The sequence below is a fragment of the Lycium barbarum genome, chromosome 11, assembly GCF_019175385.1.
Source record: "Lycium barbarum isolate Lr01 chromosome 11, ASM1917538v2, whole genome shotgun sequence".
NCBI lineage: Eukaryota > Viridiplantae > Streptophyta > Magnoliopsida > Solanales > Solanaceae > Lycium > Lycium barbarum.
This window is the reverse complement of record NC_083347.1, coordinates 8864765-8874763: the sequence shown is the minus strand read 5'-3', so window position 1 is coordinate 8874763 and position 9999 is coordinate 8864765. Positions and strand designations below refer to the sequence as shown.

Here is a 9999-nt window from a genome sequence, read left to right as displayed (position 1 = left end):
GGTATGAAAAAAATTCTTAGTAGACAGAGCTTCCCCCAATGGGGCCTACGCTGCGCGAATTCGAATATAGTCAGGTTCAATATCGGTACCGAACGTCAGGTGGCAAACTAAAAAAAGAAGAAGTGCCAATTACCCAGCGGACAATATGTGTTATGTGCTTGAATTGTGACAATTAACTTTATTCAACATGAATCTGAATTACTCAGGCCAAACAAACTACATCAAACTAACAGAATCACTTATAATAATTTGACCTGTGAAACAAAAAGAAACATTAACAATTTGACAACAAAAACAATTATTAACAATTTGACAATATTATCATCACCTTACCCTACCCCAATTTTACCCCATAGGGTGGTTTGTCGTGGAGGGGGGGGGGGGTGGATTCCTTCCGGCTATACTACTCTTTCTCACATATACGGTGCTTTGCTTTGCGGATATGCTTATCTCATTCTCTTCTATTCGCAAGCCATCTCAAAAACATACAACCAAACAAACATCCACAATTCCCTCTTTTTCCTATTATAAAAATATTAAAAAAAAAGTTCTTAGACAAAGAAAGTACCACTTTATTTCTTATAAAAAAGATTGTACAAATACGTGTAAATCACATATCGAAACACACACTACAAATTTGTGTATCAGAGAAGAAACTTCTGATCTTGTTCCTTCTCTCTCTTTCTATACAACAATTTTCCTCAGGTGGGGTCTTTTTTTTATTTTGTAAAAATATGAATTTGGGATTTGAGTTTTAATGTTTTCTTTTCTTGGTATTTTTCATTTTGCAGGATGGTGTGTTCTATTTTGAGATGTGAAAAGTAAGGCTAGGAATTCTTGGTTCTTGATTTTTTTTTTGTTTTTTGTTTTTTGTTTTTGGGATGGGAAATAAGTTGGGAAGGAGGAGGCAAGTGGTGGATGACAAGTACACTAGGCCTCAAGGGTTGTACCAACACAAAGATGTGGATATTAAGAAGCTTAGAAAACTGATTCTTGATTCCAAGCTTGCACCTTGTTATCCTGGTGATGATGATTGTCCTAATGCTGACCTTGAGGAATGCCCCATTTGCTTCTTGGTTTGCTTTCTTTCTTTATCTTTCTATTGTTTTTCTTGGAAATGTTTTTGGTACATGTTTGTCATGAGTTTTTGGAATGATAGTGGCCCTATTAGAGTAGAATGTGACCTCAACTAGTTTGGGATTGAGAATGTAATATGTCTTGTTGTGCACCCATAGGTTCAAATAGGCGCCGCAGAGGGAAAAAAAATACCAGGTGGTTTCTTCCCATTTGCCTAAGCCTTGGTGGGCAGAGTTACCTGATAGGTGTGGTGGTGGTGGTAGGTAGTAGGTATCCAGTGGAATAGTCGAGTTGCGCCCCAACTAGCCTAGATACCACCATCATAAAAAAGCTGGCCTATAGCTGAGGATTTGAATACAGCAATTCTCTTCATTTCTGCATTACCTGGTACCTATGCTGGTGTAGGTGGCAGGTAACTCGTGGAATAGTTGAGGCGCGGGCAAGCTGGCTTGGATGCTACAGTCATTTTAAAAAAATGTAGTTCTTGTTGTTGTTTGTCCTGACTCTTGAGTCATGTTGGACTAGGATAGAATTCGAAACAATTGGGATGATATGTTTATCAACATGTTTCTTCTGACTGCTAATTTTGTTCCTCTTGAACTATGCAGTATTATCCAAGTTTAGACCGTCATAAAAAAATGTAGTAGTTCTTGTTGTTGTTGTTTGTCTGGACTCCTGAGTCATGTTGGACTTGGATAGAATTCGGAACAATTGGGACGCTGTGTTTACCAACATGTTTCTTATGATTGCTAACTTTGTTCATCTTGAACTTTGTAGTATTATCCCAGTTTAAATCGTTCAAGATGTTGCATGAAGGGCATTTGTACAGGTATTTATTGTCCTTGTTTTTTAATTATCTGTGCTTATTATGGTGCTGCTTTATGATCTTATAATAAGTTTTGGAATGATTTTTTGACTTGTTTCTTTGCAACAGAGTGTTTTTTGCAGATGAAGACTCCCAATTCAACACGTCCAACGCAGTATCCTTGATTTCTTTCGTTACTGGTTACTTATTGCTAAATGTATTTCGCTATCTCCCTCCTTCCATCCAGATTCTTGTTCTACACTGCCTTCCCTTAACGATACAAGATGCCCTTTTTGTAAAACTTCAAATTATGCGGTGGAATATCGCGGGGTTAAAACGAAGGAACAAAAGGGGATTGAGCAGATTGTAAGATCCGATCTACTGTTTATTTCCTTTGTGTGATTGCATGAATACAATTACATGTTGCTTTAAGGAGCCTCATACTGAATTTACGATATCTATATCCTTTTCTATCCCCGTCTTGTTGTTACTTTAGGAGGAACAACGAGTTATAGAAGCCAAAATAAGGATGAGACAGCAGGAGCTGCAGGATGAAGAAGATAAAATGCAGAAACGAAGAGAGCTTAGTTCTTCCAGTAGTATTGCTGGATCAAGTGAGATAGAGTGTTGCTCTACAGCAGGTAATTACTTTAGAAATTTATCCTTTTGGCTTCACTACTTCTGATTATGATCCAGTCTTATTTTTCCATCTTGTCTGCAGGACCATCTTTTGCTTCTGCTGTAGAAGGTGGAGAAGTCGCTACTTCTCAAGAGACATGTGCAGCTCCAGCAATCAGACAGCCTCAACGCATGAGACAAAATAGGTACAAATTTTTTTTGGTGTTAATTGGTTCAAATCCCTTTTCCCTAATTTGTGAGAAATTTTGTGAAGAATTTGGGTCATGTGGATGGATCAGATAGTTTGATAGTAGCCATTATATCATCTTAAACATATTAAAAAAAGTAACCCAAATTGCAGAAGCGAAGTGAATAAGTTAGTAATCTGGGTCTGCATGTTGTTTTGAACAAAATATTATTTGCTTCTTTGTTTGCATTTTTTTTTTTTGAAAATGTTGCTTCCTTCTTTGCATTAATCAAGTAATATTGAATTTCACTTGATATAGCTTTGAGCTGATGGTACAACTGTGACAGTGGAAAAAGAATAAATAAGAGAGAAAGGGTGTGGATAGGGAATGAATGTGAGCATTGGGGGAAGAAAAAAAATGGGTTTTTTTCACATTGACACTAGTTTCTTGTGTGATCTATACCCATTTTGGCTGGGTCAGCCAAACCAACGCCACACAAGCATGGTAAAGGGTTGGAGGCGTTTTAAAACATATGATATGACCAACTAGAGGTGTATAATTTTGACAACTGTAAGTTTAAGGCTATTAGAGGTGTTAATTTGATTTAGCCTTTGTACTGAGTCCTGCGTTTCCAAGAGGCCTTTTAGTTTGGTCAAAGATTTGTGTACCAATTCAGGAATGAATGTGAGAATTAAAAAACCTTAATTTGTTTTAAAAGACAAAATATTGAGTATTTGACTGATATCGGCATGAATGGAGTGCACCAGATAACGGATTGATGTAGTTGACGCCATTTGTTTAGGATTGAGGCTCAATTGTTTGATTGAATTAGTGATTGGAATGTCAAACAGGAGAATAAAAAATAATGTTCTTCAACTTTTGATGGAAGCAAAGGAAAAGGTTAATATGGATAGAGTATCATGCAGGTCTTAAGGGCCACGTTTTGTTTGGACGTCAGCTTATAAATTTAATTGACTTAGTTTTATTAATCAGAATTAGTATTTGGTTAGAACAAGAAATCAACTTTTACAGATGGCAAACTGTTGCAAGAAATGAATAGAATTGGAAAATTGATATGTTCAATTACCAAATAATCACTTTTGAGATTAATTAGTTTAGATTATCCAAAGTTAGATGAGCCCTTGTGCCATTGTTTTAAGTTCTCTTTTAATGTTTAGGCTCCGAGTCTAATTGGTCACCGAGAAGTCTTGATTACAACCGCTCCAAGTAGTCTGGATCATGAATCTGGTGCTACAGAAAATGTCGACTTGCACTATGTATTTATAAGAAGAGGCAGAGGTTAAATCAGGTTCTAACAAGTGTATCTGTATCCATGTCCAGGAACCTTAACAAAACTCAGTTCCCACCTAGTCTATTTCGAGAGATAACCGAGAAAACTTAAAAAGCTATCTACATCATATACATTCTGTATGTTACACCAAAAGGCTAAAAAAGATAAGACGTTAAACTTCAGTAGGTGAATGTCCTCTCTTTTGCCTACAACATCCCAGATTTCTTTCTTTCCGTTTGATTCACCGAATGCTTGCTGGTAGGGTTTTCCAGATTTTCTTCCTGCCTTTTCCCACTCCTTCCCCTGTCCGGCAGAACAGCTCTTTGGTAGACTTTGGCATTGCACATTTGAATCCAAAAACACTGAGAAGCAGATTCCACAGTTGAGAAGGCTGTTGGCAGTGAATGAAAAGGTGATTTGCATGTTCTCCTGCCTTCTCACACATGTAACACTTGTTACAAAGGTTCATACCTCTTTGTTGAAGGTTATGTTGGGTCAGGATTGCCTCATGCCTCTCACACTGTATTCACTGCTATTTCCTTTAAAATGAATCCAACAGAATCAGGTGATGCTTATGTGGCATCAGGTACATAGTGATTCCTGTTTCCTGTCATGTTAAACCATAAGACAGTTATAGATAACATGCAAGCAAAATCAAAGTTCAAGCTTTGATCTTGTTGAAACGGGAAGTAGCAAAACAGAGGTTTAACTTGTTAGACAAAGAGCTCATTAGGGACGAAATTACTCCATTGGGACTAAGTTTGACTCTGACAGGCATCTTTTGACTTCAAATAAGCATCATCCATGCATCTTTTCCTTTACTCCACTAGGAGTTTGATGGTTGTGGTGGTTGTAAGGGATATTGTAAGCAAGTATTTTTGAACTTCTATTAGTTATTTGTTTAATATCATTTTCTCCTTATATGAGGGTCGAAGTTAACCGATTTTCAAAGTGAGACTAATTGATTACAGTAATACTTTCGTACAAATAAAATAGATGCAAAATTATTTGTGCTGCTGTGATGCAAGATAAATGACATCATATTGATAATGTTTTTCTGAAAATGAAATAATTATAAATGAATGGAAGACTCTAGAAATGCAAGACATTGGAGGAGAATTATTGAAAAATTATGGATAGGTAAAGTATGTAGAACAAATTGTAATAAAAAGCTCCTTCAAAATCCTTAATCTAGTTCATGCAGTAGCTTTTCTTTAGGATGCTAGGCTTTAGAAGTGTTCTATTCGTTAGTTTCGACTAGTTTATTTTTAAACAAGTTTAGTACGCCCTTCAAACACGAAGTGCAATTTTAATACAATGTCAATGAGATGCATATTCTTTCTCTCAGTCTCAGCTATTTCATTTTGTTGAGATGTGCAAGGACAAGTCATCTCATTAATGATCTCATGAGAGTTTATAAATTGCAATTTGAAGAGGATATTATTCTGGTGCATTATCAGTTTATCACTATGGAAAGTGCGGACCCAAAACCCAAGTTGAATTTGGATTTTTAGTATAGAAAGTCTAAATGGAATGCGGCTTGATTGATTTTTCATCTAGAATATTCCAGTGCATCTTGATTCTTGAATAATCATCAATGGAACTGATAAAGTAGCGGAGTCCCAAAGTAGAAATAATCTGATTAGGAGCCCAAAAATTTGTAAAGAGAAAGGAGACTCTGCCCAATTATTAGGTGTCAAGGGAAGAGGAATGAGTATGCTTTCCGTGTGGGTGAGACTGATATTTTAAAGTAAACAAGTGAGACAAACCAGATACCATCAGCTTTGATTAGCTTGGATGTCTCAATCATCTATGTAATTGATTAGATGTCTCAATCATCTTTGTAATTGATTAGATGACAATAACAACATAAGATGTGGACGATTAGGAAGGCTAAGTTAATAAAGTCCATGATTATGTGATTCATTTCTGGTACCAATTATCTGTTCCATATTGCATTTTTATATGATAACAGAGCTGTAGAGGAAAGTCACTTAGCATTTAGGTGTTTGGGATTAGTGATTGATGAATATGAGATTAAAAGTACAACTAGGAAGATAAGAAACTGTTTAAAGTTAATGAAGTCGGTTAACTTGACCTATTTCGGTTGCTATGGTTTGAGATCCATCGACTGTGGAAGAATTGGGACATTGTACAAAAATGTGATTACCAATGATCCAAGGACTGAGAGTAGGAGAATGGGAGATATGAGCCATGCTACGCTATTACCCGTCTGAATGACAGAAGCTATCTGACAAATGTCTATTTAAGTGTTCAGTGCTAAAGGAACTTATTAGGTAAGACCATCCGACCATACCTATCTGACCAGTCAACTATTGTTGGATCCCATTTTCTTGCAACCAAGTTTCTCAAAAACTAGTGACATGTTGGACGGGGAGAGCTTTAGCAAATAGTATCAAGAAATAATCAAGCTGTCCGAAGCGAAAAGGATCAAAGAAATTGAAGATTAATAGAGAGATTCGCCGACCTCATCCAGCCAGACAGTGTTGAAAAATCGTGAATTCACTGCAAACAGAGAAAGTTGCCGAAAAAATTGACTAGGCTTGGTGAACATATCTAGAGATCTGAAATTAGCAGAAGTCAATGGGTCAGTCGGAAGTGGTAGTTAGCCCCAAAGGAACAAGGATTGGAGTCAGGGATAGCCTAAAAGTGGCTTACACGCTTGGCGCATTTTGTCCACGTGCGGAGGATCAGGAATCTCGTCAGCGCATCCGGCAGTCTTCGGTGAAGCTTGCTGAGTTTTGCTCATCGCAGGTAGAATCTTATAGTGGTGTTGGTTTTTGTACTACACCGATGAAAACTGAAGATAGCGCGAACAACCCTTATGGTCACCAGAAAATCTGTGATCACTATCTTCTTTCTGATGATTGTTGAGCGAGAACTTTCTCACAGTAGCTTCGGTTCCATGTTAATAAGGTGGGCCTTAGTCCTAGTTTAGCCCCAAATGCTAGCTCATGAGATGAGGATTGCCCGAAATCATATAGGGGACAATCGCCCATTCCCTCAACCAATGTGAAACACTTGACACTCGTTGTTACCTCTGCTCAATAGGATTTATACTTGGTATCTGTTGTAGATGTTGGTTGCACGAATGAGCAATGAAAGGAACTATCTGATCAGCCCCTCGATTGTGGAAAATTATCTGAAAGAGAGATTCCACAATACCTGTGTGGTTCCTAGTTCTCTGGTTTATAGGAGAAAAGGTTACATTTGGTGAAGTTGAGACCAATTAACCATTTTAGGGAAGTATGGGTTTTGCAAGTATATCCTAGCAGTTGATTACCTGGAATAGGAAGAAAAGCTAAGGAATCAAATTATATTGTCTTGCTTAGTTGTACCTTCTTATCTTGCAGTGTTAACGTGCAAATCTGGATTGTATTAAAACATTTCCGGGAAGTTAGTGGAGATGAGATGGGATTTGGTCCCATTAGTTGAAATTCCCAGCTATAGTATCACATAACTTTTTAACTAGTCATTACTAACCCTGTCCATCGTTTGTCTCATCGATATCAGAGAGCTAGAGGCACAGCTTGGTTTTGCTGCTTATGTGTCAAACTTATTGTGACAATTGTTATCGACGTTTGTTAAAGAAACTTTAAAAGCAATTGAAGGATGATATTTATATATGTTCGCATTCATATCTGATTGAGTTTTACTACCCTGTGTTCCTAAAAACACTGAGCTTATCTGTAATGTATACACGGTCTGACTTGTTTTCCTGGAATGTGACATAGGGAGGATGATTTTGACTTGGATCTTGAGGATATAATGGTTATGGAAGCCATATGGTTATCCATACAGGTAAATTATGCACACTATCGTTTTGCTTCTTCCTTTGTCATTTTTTTCCTATTTGGGGGGTCACAGTGTTCCAGGTGAAAGTTAGAGCGTCCTATCGTTTGTCCCATGGATTGTTTGAACTTTTTTTTTTTTTCTTTTTCTGAAAATGGTAAAGTTGTATTCCTCAGCATTAAGGGTATGCTGGCCACCTCCAAAAAGTGGGTAACCAATTGAACTTTGAAGTGTTCGATTTCTATTTTCTGAGTGAAGTGCTTGATTTCTGTTCTTCATTGTGGATGGTTGTGGTATAAAGGAGTCAAATGTTTCAACCTTTCTCTCAGCTCGAGTGGTGGAAATGGGCAGTTCTTGTTTTTCTTTGGGGTTTATCATGTTGATTTTGAATTCTGGATTTTCATCTTTTCACATTTTGAAAATCTTTTAGCGGAAAATATTTGACAGTGTGATGTTCCCATTGAAATGGGATATCATTTCTTTTCTTTCAGTGCTTCACCTATTGCCGCTTTTAACATGCTGATAATCTTTGGGTTTGGTTGATAAATTGGTCATGCTTTTTACCCTGTCGAACTTGCATTTTTATGGTATAGCACTTAATTTACCACATGAAACTGATCACATGATAGGAGAATGACAGAAATCGAGCTATGGACTATAGTGATGTTGGTCCATCAGAACAATATACAGAAGAAGATCATCGATGTGTCCCAGCAGTCAGCGCTCCAGCAGCTTCAGGCTCATCTTCTTCTCCTTCTGGTGGTCTTGCTTGTGCAATTGCAGCCCTTGCTGAGCGCCAGCAAATGGGCGGAGAGTCAAGTAGCTACAGTCGGAACATGTCATCGTACAATGAGCATCTTGCATCTGATCGGTTTTCCAATAGGGAGGAACTCGAGAATGATGATTACCCTCATGCTGAGGGCCCCATGCATGTGTCACCTGAAAACCAGTTGGAAATAACAAGGGAGGACGGTGAATGGGCTGATCACGGGTCCATGGTGGCCGAAGTTGGAACTAGTTATACAGTCTCTGACGAAATGGAAGACGATGCTTCTTCATTCCCTATGCAGGGCGAAATGGTAAACGATCTTCAACCCAATACCAGTTCAATAGTTCCTGAGAATTTTGAAGAGCAGATGATGTTAGCGATGGCTGTTTCACTGGCTGAGGCAAGTCATGCGCGGTCTAGTCCACCTGGCGTGGCCTGGCACTAGTAGTGCTAGAGATGTGGGGTTGTGAGGATTCCACTCGTATTACAATCGCCACTCATCACAAAGAAAAGGCCAAAAAAAAAAAAAAAAAAAAAACGAAGTCAGGGACAAGAAAAGAAAGTGCAACTAGTTTTTTAACCTCTCTTGTCCTCTTACCTTTCTTCATCTTCCTTTTCCTACTTTTCCTCTCTTTCGTATTCTGGTTTACTGCTGTACGAAAACAGAGAAATTGATTCTAGTGAATGAAATGTTGCTTGAGCCTGCACATAACAAGTTTTGCAAGTTTAACTCATTCATAAATTGATTGTAAATAGTTGTGGAGTTATAACAAGTTTTGCAAGTTTAACTCATTCATAAATTGATTGTAAATAGTTGTGACTTCAAGTTGTATACTCCAAGTCAAGATTAGTTCGATTATTGAAAAAGATAAAGGGCACTGGCCTCGGGTTTGCATAGTTACATAGTTTCTTCTCGTTTTCTTTTTAAATTAGCCAAAAGGTGAAGATTTCATCCTGATTTAGACATTTTGATTGTCCAATGTTGAATACTAAGATTTAGACCTTCTGAGGCCAATCATCTACAGATAGAGAAGAAGAATCTATAGATGAGAAGTGAGATTGGTAGTATCTTCTATTATCTTAAAGGTGTATGGTGCCCGCTAGATGAATTAAAAGGGATCCAATTGTATTCAAAGATCGACACGACGGTCGGTTATCATCAAATGAGAATGCATATTCGACAAATCATAGGCATCGGCAATAAAAATCCATGCGGATTGACTACTAATGTGCCTGTACATTTTAATCTTTGATATGAGGTTGTCACCAACTTTTCCCTTTTCAGGTCGATATTAAATGCTAATGTACTAGTGGTTAAGCCCGTCAACCGGTTCGGTTTTACCGGTTCAAACCGGTAACCGGACCAGTAAAACCGGAACCGGTTATTATATACCGGTCCGATTTCAATTTTTTTGAAATCGGAACCGGTTAAACCGGA

At 37.8% G+C, this 9999-nt stretch overlaps 1 protein-coding gene across 2 annotated transcripts; it reads left to right on the top strand.

Annotated features, from left to right (window-relative positions):
* The first annotated feature begins 434 nt into the window (after positions 1–434).
* LOC132616686 (E3 ubiquitin-protein ligase DA2L-like) lies at positions 435–9458 on the top strand. 2 transcript variants are annotated; one of them, XM_060331261.1, is made up of 9 exons: positions 435–705; positions 792–1076; positions 1855–1906; positions 2012–2057; positions 2167–2248; positions 2379–2523; positions 2604–2706; positions 7735–7801; positions 8422–9458. In XM_060331261.1, exons 2-9 carry the CDS (start codon positions 882–884, stop codon positions 9004–9006), a joined length of 1275 nt encoding a protein of 424 aa, XP_060187244.1. In that variant the 5' UTR covers positions 435–705; positions 792–881; the 3' UTR covers positions 9007–9458. The 2 variants fall into 2 exon arrangements, with proteins under 2 accessions (XP_060187244.1, XP_060187245.1); XM_060331262.1 differs by having other exon boundaries at positions 436–705; positions 792–821.
* The last annotated feature ends 541 nt before the right edge of the window (positions 9459–9999 follow it).

Excerpts from the sequence above, each read along its gene's own strand:
- LOC132616686 (XM_060331261.1), top strand. The coding sequence starts at position 882 with ATGGGAAATAAGTTGGGAAGGAGGAGGCAAGTGGTGGATGACAAGTAC. Across the intron at positions 1,907-2,011 it reads CATGAAGGGCATTTGTACAG|AGTGTTTTTTGCAGATGAAG; the intron begins GTATTTATTGTC and ends TCTTTGCAACAG. Across the intron at positions 2,249-2,378 it reads AAAAGGGGATTGAGCAGATT|GAGGAACAACGAGTTATAGA; the intron begins GTAAGATCCGAT and ends TTGTTACTTTAG.